The 19,574-nt window shown below is 36.7% G+C and overlaps 3 protein-coding genes, 1 long non-coding RNA gene and 4 other non-coding genes across 9 annotated transcripts; 2 read left to right on the top strand and 6 right to left on the bottom strand.

The window, feature by feature from the left end:
- Positions 1-799: 799 nt before the first annotated feature.
- LOC133878509 (pectinesterase-like) lies at positions 800-2,870 on the bottom strand. The gene is made up of 2 exons (XM_062317064.1): positions 1,704-2,870; positions 800-1,614 (listed from the first exon to the last, which is right to left on the bottom strand). The coding sequence occupies exons 1-2, from the start codon at positions 2,701-2,703 to the stop codon at positions 911-913; spliced, it is 1,704 nt and encodes a 567-aa protein (XP_062173048.1). The 5' UTR covers positions 2,704-2,870; the 3' UTR covers positions 800-910.
- Positions 2,871-8,083: 5,213 nt separating this feature from the next.
- Positions 8,084-9,150, top strand: LOC133877618 (protein FAR1-RELATED SEQUENCE 5-like). Its single transcript, XM_062316003.1, has 2 exons — positions 8,084-8,123; positions 8,219-9,150. The coding sequence occupies exons 1-2, from the start codon at positions 8,084-8,086 to the stop codon at positions 9,148-9,150; spliced, it is 972 nt and encodes a 323-aa protein (XP_062171987.1).
- Positions 9,151-9,249: 99 nt separating this feature from the next.
- LOC133877617 (protein FAR1-RELATED SEQUENCE 6-like) lies at positions 9,250-11,859 on the top strand. The gene is made up of 2 exons (XM_062316002.1): positions 9,250-10,300; positions 11,762-11,859. The coding sequence occupies exons 1-2, from the start codon at positions 9,250-9,252 to the stop codon at positions 11,857-11,859; spliced, it is 1,149 nt and encodes a 382-aa protein (XP_062171986.1).
- A 2,669-nt stretch (positions 11,860-14,528) lies between these two features.
- On the bottom strand, positions 14,529-14,619 carry LOC133878706 (small nucleolar RNA SNORD24). The gene has a single exon (XR_009901958.1). It is a non-coding gene; the product is annotated as a small nucleolar RNA SNORD24 (small nucleolar RNA).
- A 64-nt stretch (positions 14,620-14,683) lies between these two features.
- On the bottom strand, positions 14,684-14,773 carry LOC133878717 (small nucleolar RNA R12). The gene has a single exon (XR_009901967.1). It is a non-coding gene; the product is annotated as a small nucleolar RNA R12 (small nucleolar RNA).
- Positions 14,774-16,607: 1,834 nt separating this feature from the next.
- LOC133877979 (uncharacterized) lies at positions 16,608-19,375 on the bottom strand. Of its 2 annotated transcripts, none has more exons than XR_009901807.1 (2): positions 18,512-19,375; positions 16,608-16,909 (listed from the first exon to the last, which is right to left on the bottom strand). It is a non-coding gene; the product is annotated as an uncharacterized LOC133877979 (long non-coding RNA). The 2 variants fall into 2 exon arrangements; XR_009901806.1 differs by having other exon boundaries at positions 16,608-16,906.
- Positions 17,972-18,055, bottom strand: LOC133878707 (small nucleolar RNA SNORD24). Its single transcript, XR_009901959.1, has one exon. It is a non-coding gene; the product is annotated as a small nucleolar RNA SNORD24 (small nucleolar RNA).
- On the bottom strand, positions 18,132-18,219 carry LOC133878718 (small nucleolar RNA R12). The gene has a single exon (XR_009901968.1). It is a non-coding gene; the product is annotated as a small nucleolar RNA R12 (small nucleolar RNA).
- Positions 19,376-19,574: the final 199 nt, after the last annotated feature.

Genomic DNA, 19,574 nt, shown 5'->3' with positions numbered 1-19,574 from the left:
TTTTAAAAAAAATAGCTTTTTCGTTTCTTGGGCAGGTGAAATTAATATCCAAGGGGAAATGCCAAGAAAAAAAAATAATATATATTTGTCTTTTATCTGACATTGAATTTGCCTGTACGTAATAATTCTTTAATTTCTTTGACATGCTCGATTTCGACCAGTGGCCCGTGGGACTTTGCGGAAGGTGCTATATATATATATATATATAGAGAGAGAGAGAGAGAGAGAGAGAGAGAGAGGAGGTTTGTGACTCTAATCAATTTAATTCGTTAACTATAATATTAAGTAGGGATTATATTACTTGTTGCTTTTTGAGCTTATCGCTTTTACTAAAAGAAAACACCAAAATAAAATTTAAGATTTGAGCTTGAGCTTGAGCTTGAGCTTATTGGGTATATATATATATATATTATAGTTCCTATCTAGCTAGTGTCTCTTGTGGTTGAACTATAGTATTAATAGGTTTTTTTATTTATTTGAAAATTCATTTTTAAAATGGTTCTCTCAACATATATATATATATATATATATATATGCGTGTAAAAGTACTTATACAGTTTTTTTTAATAGAATTTCTTCTAATCGTATTAATACTAAAAAATAAAAATAAAATAAAAAAGTTTTTCTATCTCACGCGCGTGCTAAAAAGATCGAATACATAACAAAAGTTGTACGTAACCATGCATCAACATGCAGGAGGAGTACTACTGTAATCCTGTTAAAAAAACAAGGCACGTTTCATATATATATATGTGCTCAAACATTAATTGTTTAATGCGATCTTTAATTGTTTCTCCATTCGATCTCGATCATGTCATTAATTATGAAGGAAAAAGGGTTAATTAATTTACCAAACAAAATGCTAATTGTATATGTAATTCTGCATGCTTTCTGCTATATATGTAATTCATCAGGAAAAAAGGCCAGCCTGTAAGGGGACTTGGGTCCCTTGCAACCAGTTTTGTGCTTCGATGAATCGACCGGCCGTATAACGCAGGGCATCACTTCTGTTGTTGATGACACTGTAACCCGGCCACTTCACTCTCTTGCTGGTTCCAGCTCCAGGCCCCTTGTTTCTGTACTCGGCAAATGTCACTGTCTCTATCCCATAGTTATTGTTGTTGTACCATCCATCTGGATGAATTATATCTTCCAGAGATGATTCCATTACGATTGTTCTTGAATATTTCTCCACCGCCATCCCCAAGTAAGCAGAATTCTCCAGTACCCCACTAACCGTGGAAGATTTGTCTGGCTCGATGGTGCACCCATGGATCACAAAGCCAGTGCTTTCACGCTTGTCGCTCCTGCCTTGCAAAGCTATGATGTTTGCCGATACCGGTACTGTTTCCTGTGTCACAATGATTTTGGAGCGTTGGATTACGACCGCAGCGTCGCCTCTGATGATGTTCGTGACGCCGTAGATTTCACAATCTATGAAGAACTGCCGATGCGCTAATGCAGATATGCTCGATGTTGTGCTGCCATTTATTCTGCAGTGGAAGAAGGCTGCGCTGTCAGACTGGATTTTAACAGCCGCCATGGAATTTCCTCTGCTTTTATCTGGGATTTTGATTCCAATATCCTTGCAAATAAATCCATTGCCAATTACCGCTGTAACATGATCAGATCGACAGAAATTAAAAAATTTGAAGCAAAAGATCAGATAGAGAAAGAGACAAATGGTAATTGAGAAAACTCACATAAACTAGCTCTCCTATAGGTAGTCCCATTGAAATCTCTTCCAGAGATAACGGTTCTATTAACCCCATCACCATACATGAATATCTGGGTGATATTCTTGGAGATGATAACGTTCTCCTCGTAGACGCCGGACCTCACGTAGATGAGATATCGTCCTTTGTGGGCAATTGGGTATGCATTAAGGGCGGCAGCGATGCTTGCATATTGCCCACTTCCATCTTTAGCCACAACCGCATGGGGCGTCATCATCTGGCCGCCCTTCTTGTAGGAGTAGTGCAAGAGTTTGCGGTCCGCTGCGGAGAGTCGATCTGGATATATCATTCCATCATTATCTGTTGTTCCCGTTCCCCAATTAGGTATAGAATGATCGGCCTCTAGATCATCGTTTTCGGAATGCTCGTAAATTATAGCCAGCGCATTGCTTGCAAGCTCACTGGGCTTTTGAAGACCTCGATCCATGTCGGATGTGGAACGAGACTCCTTTAATCCCTCAAGACACGCTCTTTGGTACGATAGCACAGCGCTCAAGCTGCTCCTTGCATCGCCTGAATCTTTGAAGAACAAGTTTGGCGTAGCGTTTACCATTGTAAGCACGGACTGAAGCTCCTCAATGCATAACCCAATCAACTCGATGCAATCTTCAAACGCCATGGTCGTTTCAGTACTTCCATGATCATCCCTAACCGCGTCAGCATCAACTTTCGCCTTCTTCATTGCAAGCGCCATTTCTGAAATAGTAGCGTTCACTGCAGCCCTGAAATAGGTTATTACTTGGGCGTAGTTACCGACCGGTTGTAGGCTAGCCATGCAGGATTCCTTGTAGTCAGTTAGGTCGCAAATGGCATCAAGGGTCATCTTCTCCGGTTTGAGAGGGGCATCGTCGTGATCAATTCCAGCAACAACGCCAATGACAACGGCTGCAATTACTATGAGAGAGACCCCCAGCACGACCATGTTACCCAGCAAGTCATCCGGATTATCCTCCTCAAAATGCACCATTATATTATATTATAATTGATTCTTTCTTTTCGTAATGATCGATCTTAATTCTCTCTCGATCTCCTGGTGATGATGATGGAGGCGTTTGGAAAATTGGGTGATCGATCTGGTGTTTTTTTGTATGCGTCGCATGGAGGGAGGGAGGTTAGAAAAGTAGGCCAAATGAGTTTGGGGCCTCGCGGAAGCAACCAAAATCATACTGTCGCTAACAGTATTTGGTTACGTACGTTTCTCAAAACTACGTGCCTAATTTTAGAGCCTAGTTTGGTATGAATAGGCGAATTAAAGCTGATTGGCTTGGTGATGGGAACCCTCTTTCATTTTGGTGGCATGCATGCATGCTCAACTTCCTATTGCCATATTAATTAATCAGGAACTAATTAAAATTTTAGGTTTGGAGTAATTTTTTTTTTTTATAAAAATATATATATATATATATATATATTTTTTAGGAGAGTTATTAAGATACTTTTAAAATATATATATATATATATATATATATATATAGCATTCATATCTCACACAACAAATTAACTTTTCAGTGATCTGGCTACTTCTAAAGTACTAAAATGCTCCCCATGTGGGCTCTTCAATTTAAATAGGCTTTTTGTAAAGAAAAATATTATACACTACACTTGTATCTTATTTTGTTTATGCGATACTATTAATTAGTCATTATTTTAAAAAATATAAAATAAAATAAAATAGAATTGAAAAGTACACTTATCCCCCGAAGTATCTACTCATTTGCATTTTGGTGTCCAATATTCAAAAATCTGTAATAGACACCCCTGCCAACTTTAATAAATAATACATTCCGTCATGTCCATGTTGTACATCTCTTTTGATGGAAACGAGGTCCTGTACATTGCACGTGACATAGTAAGGCTGCAATGAGACCATTTTGTCCCTCAAAGAAATATTCATCTGAATCCAACAAGCCACACAGCAATCCAACACCGTTTGATGCACTCACTGCTTGATCGGTGTCATTGTCGCAGGCATCAGAGCCCAGTCCCTAGCAGCTACGCCATCCAAATCTCAAGCGACTCTGGAGGGTGCTACTTCACCGGTTTCATCACCAGCCGCAACTCCATCTAAGCCACAATCACCGGCCAAAGCACCTTCGAAGCCTAAATCTCCGGCTCCTGCCACGTCTCCATTGTCGTCTCCACCGACTTCGAGTCCTGCGAAAAAATCGGGGGTGCCAACTCCATCGAAGCCGACTACACTAGCTCCAGTAACCTCCAACATCGTCGCCTCCGGCAGCTACTTCATTAAGGTCACCACCGGCCCCGATTTCGATCAACTCTACGCCTTTGCCTGCACCGGAGAAGTCTCCTCCGTCACCTGTGTTGGAGACTGATCCCTCCAGCACTCCTCCGGCTCCAGTATCTGCACCGACTGCAGAGGTTCCAACTCCATCACCTGTGCCGACAACAGGGTCTAGATCTGCAAAAGGGCAAGACCCAAACCAACCGAGTCTGAGGGCATAAAATTTGTCTGAATTGAAGGGGGCAAAATGGTCTTGATGTAGCCTTAAAATGTCATGTGCATGCATGTGACCTCGTTTCCGTCCAACGAGACGGATAACATGGACAAAATGTATTATTTACCAAAATTAGCTTGATTGGGGGGTCTACTACTGATTTTTAAACATTGAACGCCAAAATGAAATTGGGTGGGGAAAAAAGAAAAAAGAGCAATGGTTCAGGGTGTAATCCTGGACCGGTTATAGCCAGCCGGATAACTGGGAAACCGGTTTGGTATTCGGAGCCGGAGCCGGAACCGGGAATTAGTTTTCTAGACACCCAGTTATAACCGTGTAACCGGCTCTGGGTGCATAATATATTAAAAAAAAATTAAAAAAATTATCCCCTACCCTTTTACCCTAATGCTACACCCGTAACACGCCCCTCACTACAAAAAAAAATTACAAATTGCCACGTGCATTTTGACATGTGTACAGTGTTGTACACGTGTCAAACAGTTTGACACGTGTCAAAAAAAAATCGGGTGATTTTTGAATCGGCCTTCATCTTTGATCTTTCGATTCTTTCTCACTCTTACTGATTTCGTCTTTCTTTTTTTTTTCTTTTTTTCTTTTTTTTTTTATTTTATAGATCTGATATTTTTGAAGCAGAATGAGCAAAAGAAGCAAACAGTTAGGTTCGATCTTGTTCATTTTTTTAGATCTGGTTAATTTTTGTTTTTTAAATCTAGTTCATTTTTAGATATGTTTTGATACTTTGAATACTTTCTGTTATGTTTAATTTGTACGTTTTTAGATCTCTTTAAAGCTCGTACTTTGAATACTTTCCATTTTGATCGGATGCTTGAGTACATAAAACAGATATCTTTCTAGCATCACATACATAGAAGCATAAATAAACAGGATTTGATATTATAATTCACGAAAAACTTTAATCAACCGTCTTTGGTTCTGCCTTGAGTTTTTTGTACAATAGTTCTAGATATAAGTTTTTTAATCAATTAGCTTCCAGCTTGCTACATGTTCTTATATGGGTAATGTCGTAAACTGAGAAAAGGGAGCACTCAAACATATCACACAAATTGAATCAAATCAATTTTTCTTCAATAGAATTTTTTTAGCCCACAAAGCAGCTTCTGTTAGTCCCCACCAGAAAAGAATATTGTAGGAGAAAACCAAAATGATGAGAGCAGAGCTTCTGTTACTCTCCACCAAAATCATTTTACTTTTCATTATTATTAATTTATTTTAGTTATTTATTCATTTAACTCATTCTCTTTTTCTTCTTCTTCTTCTCTTTTTTTATTTTTTTTATTTTTTTATTGTAGTTATAGATCAATGATTGATAGTAGAGATGGAGAAAGCCAGAAACTGGACCATGCTTGGATATGTTTAATATGTTTATGAACTTTTGGTTATGACTTTTTTAATATGTTTATGAACTTTAGGGTTTGAACTTTTTTAATATGTTTATGAACTTTTGATTGTTGGTTTGTTTAAAAATGGTGATTGAATTTTAGTAGACTTGTTCTTAATAATTAAATTTTAGGTTTATGGAGGTTTGACTTGTTCAGCATTGGAATTTATAGAAATTGATAAATGGTTGATGCTTCTGTGCATTGCAGTGGTGTCAGTTTGGTTTTTTAGGGTTTGCTTTGTGTATAAGAACTTTTCGGTTGAGTTTGCTGCTCTGTTTTTGTAGTTTGATTGTTTTGTTGTTTTTGTTTGTTGCTATTTGTGAATAATTGAATGATTAGTTGTTGCTACTGTTTAGGTGGCGTAATCTAGTTTTCTGGAATGTATATTCTCTTACGTTTGAGCTTTATAAAGAATTTGATTCATCTAAAATATATATATATATATATATTGTTTCCTTTGAGATTTAAAATTTTTACATCCCAATTTAATTTATTGATTGAATTAGGCTCAATACCTTAAAAAATGGGCTAAAACCGTTTAAATAAAGCCGAAAAAAAGTTTCAATGAAGTCCAAAAAAGTAGGCCCAATACTTAAAATAGGCCCAAGAAGTAATTTTTTTATTTATTTATTTTTTATAAATACTACTGGTTCGGATAACTGTTTTTCACCAAAGTATCCGGGTAAAAATCGGTTAACTGGTTCCAGAGCCAGTTTCTGGTTATTACCCAATAACCGAGAGCTAGCTACGGGTTTACACCCCTAGCAATAATACATACTACACCAGTACACTACCATCCTATCGAACTATGGACACTGTCACATCATCCAAATAAGGTGGGGATGCAATATGATTTAACATTTTATTTTTTTATTTTATTTTAAAAAAATCAAGAGCTAATTAGTAATATCATGTCAATAAAATAGGTTAAAAGTATGGTGTATAACATTATTCAATTTAGCTAAAGTTTAAAAAGCCAGACGTAAATGCTCTTAACAAAATAAACAAACATACAAGTCTTTAACCTAAATCAAAGGTGATGCCTAGTCTGATAATAAATTATTTAAAAAGAAAAAAAGAAAAAAAGGAAGACATTTTTACCTCAAACCTAATGCTAGGGAACCCGACTATTTTCCAGAGAGAGCGTTCTAAACTGATGTGGCTGAGCCACGTTGGGTTTTACTTAAAAAAAAAATCCCGCTGGAGTTTCAACTTTTACTGACAATGATGGACGTGTGATGTTGTTTGATTTGTTTGCAGAAAAAATTGCAGCAACAAGAAAAGAAAAGGCTGGCTGAAAAGCGTCTCTCTCTCTCTCTCCCTCCATTTTTAATTTTTCACCTTCTATAGGTTTCTCTCCATTTTCTCATCGGAGCTCCTCTGCCCACCGAAACTCTGTTTTATTTTCAGTTAAAAATGTGGGTTCTTTGCAAGGTCTCTCTCCATGTCTCCATTTTCGCAACTCTCTCCAAGGTGTCTCTCTCTCTCTCTCTGTGTTTGGCTTGGAGACCCCATGAACATAAGCTGCTTGGCTCTACTGGAAATTTCTTCTGTACGGTGGTGCTGTGGTAATCCGTTGGGCTTCTCCTCCCTGCTGCAACATTTCCTGTCTCTTTGCCGCTGGCCTTCTTTGACTAGTCCTCGCTCCTCACTGGAATTGGTATGCCCAAAACTGAAAAATTCTCTTTTATTTTCTGGGTTGTTCTTTGTTTGTATAGGGGTCTGGGTCGTTCTTTGTTTGTATCGGCTGATTGTTTGGAGCAATATCTTTATACAGTGGTACTGTTCTTTGTTGCACTGAGATAGGCTTTGTTATTGGTAGTTTGTTGGGGATGGTTTTGCTGATTATTGTGGGGCCTAATGGCCTTGGGGACTTAGCAGGTTTCTGCTAGTGTATTGTAATTCTTCTTTTGGTGTTAATAGAAATTCATTCATTGAAAAAAGAATTAATGACGCCATGCACATATAAGGAGAAAATGAGTCAATGGACAGTACCCAATCACAATAAAATTGATACATATGCACATAAAAGAAAAAAAAAAAAAAAATTTAAGAAAAGAATTAAAAAAAAATTCAGGTGACCTTCTCCAAACAGTAAGGCAATACATCCTACAAAAATATAATACTAAGAACTGGTCTAATACGTAAGTAAGGGACTTCCAAAATCTTCACCTAAGATGCATAGCATCATCCTTCACATAAGATTCAACAACTTGAACAAAAGTAGAAACAAAAAAATAACTAAAAATTATATTCGGCTGTTAATTCCTATTGTAGATGCCCTGATTGTAAATTCCTCTGTTAGCAGCCATTTAATGGACTTCTGAAGATTTTAGATGTATATTTGGCTGCCCATTTTTTTACCAATCTTGATATTTTTCAAGCTTGATTAATTGTTGAGTATAACCTGTCAGGATTTCAATCCAGTCAAGATCTCACATAATTTGTGTAATTGAAACCGAGCGCAACAATGAATGTGAGCAATGATGAAGCTCTTGACCCTCCTCTTGGTTAGTTAAACAAAATAAAATTTGTGTGTATTGCATGATTTGTTAAACTATGTTAATTGTTTCCTATTAACTTTGTTTTCTTCTTTATAATATAGATGGAAATCAAATTGAATGTGAGTTAGATGTGGATGATAATGAGAATAATGATGGGCCAAATAATATTATTTTTGGAAATCAAATTGTTGAAGAACCGAAGGTCGGTATGAAGTTTGATTCTGAAGAAGATGTTGTATCATATTATATGCAATATGCCAAGCAAGTAGGTTTTGGTGTGACAAGAAGAACCCGTAAAATTGGAGATGATGGAAATTTAAGATACTTCACCATTGCATGTGCTCGTGAAGGCAAGTCAAAAAGCAAATCATCTAGCATTGTTATGCCAAAACCAATGGAAAAAATGGGGTGCAAGGCAAAGATCAATGCAAAATTATATTACGATGGAAGGTTTACATTGTCTACTGTCGTGCTTGAACACACTCATGCAATAAGTCCAAGTAAGGCAAGATATTTTACATGTCATAAGAAGTTAGATGCTCATGTGAAAAGAAGGCTTGAAGTAATGGATAAAGCTGGAGTTCGTCCAAGTAAAAACTACAAAGCTCTTGCTATTGAAGCGGGTGGGTATGAGAATCTTTCTTTTGGAGAGAAAGATTGTAGAAATTACATTAACAAAGTAAGGAATGAGTTGCTTGGAGAAGGAGACGCTGAAGCATTTCTTAAATATTTAATGAGAATGCAAGAAAAAAATGACCGCTTCTTTTATGTCATAGACCTCGATGAAGAAAGTCGTTTGAAAAATGTGTTTTGGGCAGACGCACGAAGTAGGGCAGCATATGAATCTTTTGGAGATGTCATAACATTTGACACAACATACTTGACTAATAAATACAAGATGCCATTTGCACCTTTTGTTGGAGTGAATCATCATGGTCAATCCATACTTTTTGGGTGTGGATTACTATCAAATGAAAATACTGATACTTTTGTGTGGTTGTTCAACACATGGTTGAAATGCATGTCAGGCTGAGCTCCTAATGCAATTATAACTGATCAAGATAGAGCTATGCAAGCTGCAATTGAGATAGTATTTCCAAGAGCTAAGCATAGATTTTGTTTATGGCATATAATGAACAAAATTCCGCAAAAACTTGGATCATACTCTCAATATGAGAACTTTAAGGGCGCTCTATTAAATTGTGTATATGACTCTTTGACTTGTGATGAATGGGAACAAGTAATTGAGAGATATAATCTTCAAGAGAATGCATGGTTGTGTCAGTTATATGGTGAGCGACATCATTGGGTACCGGCATATGTGAAAGGCACATTTTGGGCTGGAATGTCCACTACACAACGAAGTGAGAGTATGAATGCCTTCTTTGATGGTTATGTGGGGCCAAATACCCCATTGAAGAAATTTGTTGGGGATTATGATAATGCTTTGATGAGAATGGTTGAGAACGAGCGTTTAGCTGATTTTGGTTCATTTAATAAAATGTTTCCACTTATAACTCTTCATTCTATTGAGCGTCAACTTCAAGGTATTTACACAAATAAAAAATTCAAAGAAGTTCAAGAGGAGTTTAGGGGATTCATGATGTGTTTTTCATCCTTATTGAAATGCGAAGGTGCAATTTCTACATATGAAGTTATTGATCGTGTAAGAGTTAATGATGACTTCGCGAAAGAAGTAAAGTATTGTGTTTACTTTAATGATGATGAATGCGATGTGAAATGCACTTGTAGATTGTTTGAATTTAGAGGAATCATGTGCAGACATGCCCTTATTGTTCTCACCTTGATAAAAAGTGTTGAAGAGTTGCCATCCAAATATATTCTTGACCGATGGAGGAAGGACTTGAAACGAAAGTATACATTCGTTAAAAGTAGTTATGACGATTTGAGTGGCAACCCTAAGGCACAAAAATATGATGATTTGTGCAATGATTTTTCTGAAGTAGCATTCATCGCATCGGATGACATTGAAACATATATGAAGATGAAGACTTGTGTACGTAAGTTAAAAGAGGAATTGCTTCACAATGGGTTAAGGGGTGAAAGCAGATTAAGTAGTGCACCTTCTCTTCATCTTCCAGGTGCATATTCCATTGGTAGTAAAGCAATTGATGGGAGCTTTAAGAAATGTAACAAGTTGCGGAGTCCTTTAGTTGCAAAAAGTAAAGGGAGGCTACCATCAACACGCAAGCAATCTGTTGTAGAAAGGGTAGTTAGAAAGTTAAAATTAACGAAGATACAACAAAAAAAAGGACAAAACCAGGTTGCTTATTTCTTCTTTTCTTATTTGTATATCTTGTTCTAAAAAACAAGTGCATATTTTTGAATTTTTCATAGATTTTGTAACCCTACTTATTGGTTGTTTTGTGCATATCTTAATGAAAGACTTCTGAAGCAACAGAAGAGGTCGAATGCCTTCTTTGAAGCCCAAGCAAGATAAGAGGTTGAAGAAGTTTGAACTCAAGAAAGTATAGTTATTCAGGTGCAATTTATCTTCTAAATCACGGTCAATATATAATAATTGATGCTTTGTACATGAAATTTATGTTCTAAACTAAAAAAAAAAATGCCTACATACAAACTCATAAGTTTATGGTACTTGGAAACTCAACATAGAGCATCACATCAACCATATATATTTGTGACATTAAGAAGCCCAGTTTAAATAACTAATCAAGATTTTTTATTTTACTTTTTACTGAACCTGAATGGCATTGGTTTTGCAGACCAAAGGGATACTTTAGTAAAATGCATTCTGATTTTGTAGTAATTTGTTGGTGCTGGGGAAGTTGCAGTGGTGGAGAGATAGAAGACTTGAAGTTACTGCACTTTGTAATTTGTATTCCTATTTTGATAGATTGTGTTGACCAAAGGCTTTAGATTTGTATTCAATCATTTAATTTTATTTTGTTTTTTCATTTGTTGGCCTCAATATGGCTGCACATGTGTGTTTATAACAGCGTTTTGATGCTTATCATGCCTGACATGTTTTTCGGTTAGGAGAAGTAATTGATTCTTACTGTTTTTCAATCACCAATTTGGAATCCTTTAGCATTACTAGACACACATATATAACGCATAGCAAGATGATTTTTCACGTCGTCCTTGGTGAAATCTTGGAAGAATATTATCTCTCATTTTTTACCTTTTTGCATATATACCATGTGGAGTAATTTCAAAGCAATTTAACATGGACTTGATTGAGTACGCGTGAAAGGCAGGTAAGTTGCATTTGAATTCGTGGAGAAGTAATCTCGAAGTGAAAGATTAAAATGGCAAATGGCAAATGGGTCAAAAAGCTTAATTGAATGGCCACGCAAAATCACTTTATTTCATCACATGACAGTGGTTGCCCCCCATCTCTATCAAGAACGCCCCCATCTGTATCAAGAAAAGCTTAATTTTTTTTTTCTTTTTTCTTTTTAATGAATGAAAAGCTTTATAAAACAAACACCAAAACAGAATCCCACACCAAGCCACTCACAGGGGATTAGTTATGCAAAGCTAGCCAACTTGCCTCCAATTCTTGGCCTATGTGAGTGCTTTTTGTGTCCACACAAAAGCATTAATTAAGAGTAATTTTTTTTTTAACGGGTTTTGGTGATTGCTTAAATATAATGCAGATTCAAGCTTCGTTCCACCATTGGTTTATGCAATTAAGGACAGCTCCAGAGATTTGGCTGTGGGGACTATTGCTTTTGCATCACTTTCCACGGGTTGAATGTTGGGGAAAGAAGCTAATATTCTTTTCCAAACACCAAGCCACTCACAGGGCAAAGGGGAACAAAAATAACCCACAGGCCCTAGCTCAAAACTCAAACTACTCAAAGGGCAAATACACGCCCAAGCAAGCCTAAAAAGCACCAAACAACAAAGACCAATCAAAGAATACAACTGCAGAAATTTTGCAGGAAAGAATAGAGACACAGCTAATAGCCAAGAAAAACAACTAAAATCTGAAACAGAGAGGCCTAGAGACCAACACCAAGCAAAACCAACAGGTCTACAACAGATCAACAAAAAGCATCAAAGACTGATTAACGAAAAATTCCATGAGGATTCCATATAGCAGCTAGCTGAAGATTCAACGAGAAAAGCTTAAATCTTTTCGCTAAATAATCTGTATCTTTCTGGAATAGTTCAAAGCTCTAAACAAATAGATCATAGATGGGAATCTATATCCAACCCATACACATTATAGGATTACAACGCATCATTCTTTTTTTCATTTCAGAGCTTTCTCAAGCCTATCTCAATCGACTTTTAACCTATTATTCGTGCAAAATATGGTGGCAATTCAAAAATCACAACTGAATTGGTGGCAATTCAAATATGGTGGCAATTTCTCCAATTCAAATATCACAACTTCAACATAAACTCATAAAAATCAAGCCCTGATTCGAAATAAGGGCAACCCAAAACACCCAAGAAGTTAACTCCAGCACCCATTCATAATCAAACCCACATCTAAAAACTGAAAAGAAATTCACAGCATGGGTGGAATTTTCGGTTTCCATCCTCAAGTTCCCAAAATCAAAGGTTAGGTTTTGGAATCAAAGGTGGAAATCAAGAAAAAATTCCATTATTGTCGAACTCAAAAATCGCCAATTGGTTTGGTCCAACCGAGAAAGAAATGGTCACCACTTTCCTCAATACACTGAAAGATCTCTAATATGCTCATCTCATTGGGCATACCACTTCCAGTTTCGCAGATCTGGTCATCGTCGGAGAACGTGGAGAAGATGGAATGAAATCAGGGCGTCCGGTGGACACCCACTTGTTACAAACACTGACGGAACAACGGCAAAGAGACATGAAACGTCGCAGAAGGGAGGAGATGTCCAACGAATTACCACAGCACCACCATGCGAAAATGGAGACATGGAGAGAGACCTTGCAAAGAACCCACATTTTTAACTGAAAATAAAACAGAGTTTCGGTGGGCAGAGGAGCTCCGATGAGAAAATGGAGAGAAACCTATAGAAGGTGAAAAATTAAAAATGGAGGGAGAGAGACGCTTTTCAGCCAGCCTTTTCTTTTCTTGTTGCTGCAATTTTTTCTGCAAACAAATCAAACAACATCACACGTCCATTATTGTCAGTAAAAGTTGAAACTCCAGCGGGATTTTTTTTTTTAAGTAAAACCCAACGTGGCTCAGCCACGTCAGTTTAGAACGCTCTCTCTGGAAAATAGTCGGGTTCCCTAGCATTTCTCAACCTTGAAAGCAAGTCTTAACTTCATTGGTTGGGTTGCAAATCATATTTAGAAATTACGGTGTTGAATTGCATGAGATTAGGATTGAGTACATTTTAAAAAAATAAAAAAATAAATAAAAAATTGTATATTTTAAAATTATGTGAATTCAAGTAACAACTTAAAAAATTAAATAGATAGCATCTTACCAATAAGAATTGAGAATTAAAAAAACTGTCTTTTAGTTTATTGAAAAATGTCTTTTTAAAAGTGAAGAAAAAGCTAAACATTAGTAACATGTCACATTTTTAATAAGTAACATTTTTCTGTAGTTCAATGGAAAAAACAACTTAAATTCACATAATTTGATAATCTAAAATTGTAGAAAACCATTTAGGGGTTGGAAAAATCTCCCCATGGTGTGTTGCTGACTCTTTTTTCGACCCCCTCTAGCTATTTATTAGATGTCAGTATCGTGTACAATTATTTGCTCAAATTGTGAAAGGCGATTGAGAAAAACCACTTGTAAGAATATGTGACCAAATAAAAATTGAGCTATCTAATTACTTACCCAGTCAAGTATATCTTATAAATAATATCTACAATTATTTGCTGATAAACCACTTGTATGACTTATTGACCAAATAAAAATTAGACAGTCAAATTACTTATCCAGTTAAGTATGTCTCATAAATAGAGTGTTTGGCAAACCACTCTCACTCTCACTCCCTCTCTATATTTTTCACTTCTTTCAAAAAAGTCAGACAAAAAACTCTCTTTTTTCATTTTTTATATCAAATCAATAATTTTTTATTATTATCCAAATGAAAAAATTCACTACAAAACAAAACATTTTCACTTTCTTATAAAACAATTTCAAACTTTTTTTTATACTTTATATCACAATTACTCGTCAATCATTCAGACAAATAATTGTAAAGAACCCATACCCCTCTTTAAACTTCCATTTTACCTCATTCCAAATATGCATCATCATTTTATCTTACGCATATTGGGTGATGGCTTAGAAAACTTCTCCCATATATGGGGATTTGATCTCACTTGGCAGAGGAGAGAGCATATGAATTTTATCTGTTGCATTTGATCTCACTTCGCAGACGAGAGAGAGAGAGAGCATATGGTTTTAATGTTATTTTGTTTCGAGTCTGATATGCTGTCTTCTAGTGACTATTGATAGGCCTCAGAGATCTCGGTGGAAAGGAATCATCAGGTGGGATTGTTTACCAATTACCATCAAGAGTAGCAAATATTTCTTACATCATCGGCCTCAATTTGATCTATCATCACTCATCCTAAATCTAAACAAAATTACAAACAAAAAATACGCATGATGTTGTCAGAAGTAGCTGGACATGATCTCACATATTTTGTCAAAGCAAAATATCAAAGGGAATCCGTCTGATTTTTCTCATCATCCAACATCATGAACACATCCTTTGAAAATAAAAGAAAGAAAAAGAAAGAAGACGAGAAAAAATTGTATCTGCCTTGTCACCGATATCCTATGAAAAGAAAGGATAGTCGGAGCTAAAGGCCGAGTCACGCGTAAGGAATACATACACGTAACAAATTCTACTTCAATATAGCCTAATGATAGATTCCATGATCACCTACCAATTTCTCTGATCACAGAATTGCAATATTAGGCGAAAATGCAAACAAACAAACAAGGAAATATGTAGAAGAACAAAATAGAAAAGCGACAACGATGAAACCTTTTGCCATGGAAGACTTTGGGGGATTTCAAAGCGGGGCGGAAGCGACGAAGAATTTTCTATTCGTATTTACTGCTTTGTCCTTGTGAAACCTACTGTATACTCAAGAAACCCATGGAGACACCGTGAAACAGCAGTGAAAAACTAAAAAGACTCAAAGCTTGAAACGATGGAGGACTCCACCGGCAGCACTCGACGGTGGCGGTCGAATCTCTAGCCACCGACACAGAGATTACCGGCGTCGTTACCGTGCGAAGAGAGGCCGCTTCCCGCAGCCTCTCCCCGTCACTGTGACGGGCAGCCCGCAACAGCATCGGCGGCCTTTCACGGGCCGCCTGGTATCTAGGTGAATGGCAACCCCTATGGGTCGCCGTGGCCGCCGCATGAAGATGCACGGGATCAAGGGGCGGCGGCGAGGGGCCTGTGGTTTTCAGGTCAAAATTTTGGGCATCCGGGTAGAGTTTCAAACCCGTTAAGATTTCGGGTCCGCCGCGCACTGGCAAGGATTCCAAGGAATGATTCGAGTGAAGAGGGGTGTTGTGCCCCTTTTTATAGAAGAAGGGATGGCAATAAAAAGAGTAACCCTAGAGGATGAACGAGGCGGCGGCATTGTGATAATTATGAACAAGTATTTGTTTGGGTTGCTCATGGAGTCATGGGCAATAGGCCCATACTCTGACCTAATTGTTTTTAACTGCTTTTACTTCTCTAATTGTTTTTTAATTCTTCTTTTCCTTCTATTTATTCGGCCAAAACTATCCTAATTATGGTGGATATATATATATATATATATATATATATATATATATATATATATATATATATATATATATATATATATATTAATGAAAGCTATCAATCAAAATAATGGGTTGTCATTTGTAACAAAGATTTGGAATACCTCTAGCTTGTGTTCTAGTTTATTTATGAAAAGATTTCTAAAAAATTACTTTAACAAAAGCAACAAAAAAAAGAAAAGAAATAAAAGACAGTTTTTATCTAAATTGGATGAGAGAAAATTCATTTAATCTAATATATTCAACTAATATGATTCTCACGTGTATTTTTTAAAACATATCTAAAAATCACATCATCTATTAATAAATGCATAGAATTGAAAACACACTTAGCACACCCTAGTTTTTGTTGCTATAGAATTACAAATTACAGAGGCTTTACAATTCAATAGCCATATCAAAACCATATTGTATTGAAATTAGAGTCTCAAACTATAAGAGAGACCCACCCTATAACAAAAAGGGAAATCTCAATATTGAAAACTATTTGCAATACTCTTAGAGTAAGTTTAAAATTGTGTTAGAGAGCTTGTTATGTTTACTTATGTTTTTGTTCTGTACAAACACAAAACACTCCTCATATCATAAAAAACGTTTTCATGCCACACCGTTGTTAGGATATAAATTAAATATTTAAATTCATTCTTTTCTATGAACTTAAGCTTTTAGGATAATCAGTCACTTCTAACAATCATAACACATTTTCAAACCAAAAAAAAAAAAAAAACACCCATCAAAACACATTAACAAACAAACATTTTCTTATAAAATACATATAAATCACATCTGCATTGTAGTGAGTTTAAATGGGTGGAACAACACATATACCAGCAGCCTATACCAGTATAACCATATATCCATATAAAATGTCAAGGGAAAGTTGTTTTAAGAAAATAAAGCCTCAAGTGAACCCAGATTCGAAAGCACGGTAAACAAAAAGATCCCTCAGAATGCCTAGTATCAACCTGGGCAGGGCATGAAACAATGGTTCCTCAACCTCGATCTGCAAATAAGCTTGCCAAAGGGAGCCCCACGGGTCTTCCTGCTATGAATTCCATGCACCCATTTTAGATTACTAAACTTTTCCTCACTGGGATATCATAAATCAAGAAATCAAAATAAAGTCATAATCTTTAGCATCTAATAAGACACTACACAATCACAACGCCTATGCATATATTGTTGGGTCTGTGAGCCGTGAAAGTGTGAGAGTAATTGTTCCAGCAGCGTAGGGTTTTGTTGCGGCTATAACGGTGCCACAAGAGAGCATGAGGAGGCTATTGTTTTCTTTTTTCACTTTCTTTTATTTTGTTTGAATTTTTTATTTTATAAATAGGTATTTTGGTCATTTTTGTTTGAATCATTAGGATTTAACGATAATAGGAGATGAGTAATTTATTTTTTTGAAAAAAATAAAATTTTCATTGATCAATATGCTGTATAATCGGGAGGGCAACCATCCACCTAGACTTTATCTAACAATTTGAGAGAGTGCAAATTTGGCTATTGAGAGAGCGCAAATTTGGCTATATCATGGGCCACCTTATTCGCATCCCTTTTTAACATGTTTAAAACTATGATGTTCTAAACTAGAAAGAATAACTTGAGCGAAGATTAACTGTCCACAACCACTCCCACGAGGGCCTATCCTTTGCAAAGCTGAAATAACACTAGGAGAATCCCTACTAACACTACCTTTTGGTAACCCATCTCGCATACAAACGGGGCAGTATGCCACACAGCAACAGTTTCAGCAGTGAGGGAGACCCCATGCCATTGGCATAAAATTATTCAAAATTCTAAGAACGTTGATCATCCCAATTCAGACTTCAGACCTTAATATAATCATGGGATCATTTTAATTTAGCGGTACAATTCTTGTTCTGTGTCATTCATCAACCCTAATCTGAACCATTTGTTTATTTATTTATTTTCTAATCAATGGGGGAACGTGGGATTACAAAGGGGATCTAATCCCTTCAATCCTATTACTCTAAATCCGTGTTTGTCAGATTCACAAGTTAGGTCATTCCGCAGCTATGGCTACCATGCGGTTTGTGCGGTATAGATACAGCCTAAATTGTGTTTGATAATAATGAGAAAATGAGGCCTCAGAGATCTCGGTGGAAAGGAATCATCAGGTGGGATTGTTTCCCATCAAGAGTAGCAAATATTTCTTACATCATCGGCCTCAATTTGATCTATCAACACTCATCCTACTTCTAAACGATTACAAACAAAAAAATTAAACAAAAAATAACGCATGATGTTGTCAGAAGTAGCTGGAAATGATCTCACATATTTTGCCTGGCAAAATATCAAAGGGAATCCGTCTGATTTTCTCATCATCCAACATCATGAACACATCCTTTGAAAATAAAAGAAAGAAAAAGAAAGAAGATGAGAAAAAATTGTATCTGCCTTGTCACCGATATCCTATGAAAAGAAAGGATAGTCGGAGCTAAAGGCAGAGTCACGCGTAAGGAATATGCACGTAACAAATTCAACTTCAATATAGCCTAATGATAGATTCCATGATCACCTACCAATTTCTCTGATCACAGAATTGCAATATTAGGCGACAAAGCAAACAAACAAACAGGAAAATATGTAGAAGAACAAAATAGAAAAGCGACAGCAATGAAACCTTTTGCCATGGAAGACGTTGGGGCATTTAAAAGCGGGGCGGAAGCGAAGAAGGACGCCCGCCGCGCTCTAGCAAGGAATGAAAGGGGGTGTTGTGCCCCTTTTTATAGAAGAAGAATGGGATGGCAATAAAAAGAGCAACCCTAGAGGATGAACGAGTATTTGTTTGGGCTGCTCATGGGCTGCAGGCCCATAGTCTGACCTAATAGTTTTTTAACTGCTTTTACTTTTCTATGATTCTATCTTCCTTGTGCTTGGCCCAGAAGGATAGCTTTTACCCGTATATATGAACCTACTTTTTTAATTTTTCTTTTCCGTCTATTTTTTCTAATTTTGGTATATTTATATATATAGGGGCGGAGGAGAGCCTCAGCATTCCATGGCGAGAGGGGAGAGTTTCTCTCCCATTCGCTGGATCGAAATTTATAGATTGACAATTTTCAATATCTACAAAAACAGAGCACAATGCAAAAACTTAAACCTCTAAAAATTCACAAACATGAAGCAAACGAAAGCAAACCTAGGGCTCCGCTCTAGTCCTCCACCTTCCTCGCCAACATACAATATGGTTCGAACAACGATAAAGAGAATTGCTCATAAACCACGCCGAACAACGAAGTAAATCAAGCCGGAGCTAGCTAGGTGTATCCACCCAAATCGCCTTCACTGGGAACCAAAGAAATAACTCCTGCGACAAAAATCCTCGACAAGGACCCGATCTGACCGCAGCTCACAGTCTCTAAAACGTTCCGATCATAATGAAATAGGTTCTTGAAGTGGGCTTGCAGGCCTGATACAAAGGGCACCTGCTTGTGTTGCTGGGGATGCTGTGATCTGTTTTACCATTCGATAAGAGTTCGAGAATCTTCTATTAGAGTTTTTATGTTTTAATATATTTTTTTCTAAAAAGCAAAAAAAAGGGCACCCTATTCCCCGCGAGGTTTTTAAAATAAAAGGATCAAACATCACATACGTAGCCCCAAAAAAAAAAAAAAAATCACATACAGCCCTTTCTAGGATACACCTGCCGTTCTAATCCTCATTTTTTAATATTTTTTTAGGGG

The sequence above is a fragment of the Alnus glutinosa genome, chromosome 9 (assembly GCF_958979055.1).
Source record: "Alnus glutinosa chromosome 9, dhAlnGlut1.1, whole genome shotgun sequence".
Classification (NCBI taxonomy): Eukaryota; Viridiplantae; Streptophyta; class Magnoliopsida; order Fagales; family Betulaceae; genus Alnus; species Alnus glutinosa.
This window is presented reverse-complemented; position numbering and strand designations above follow the sequence as displayed.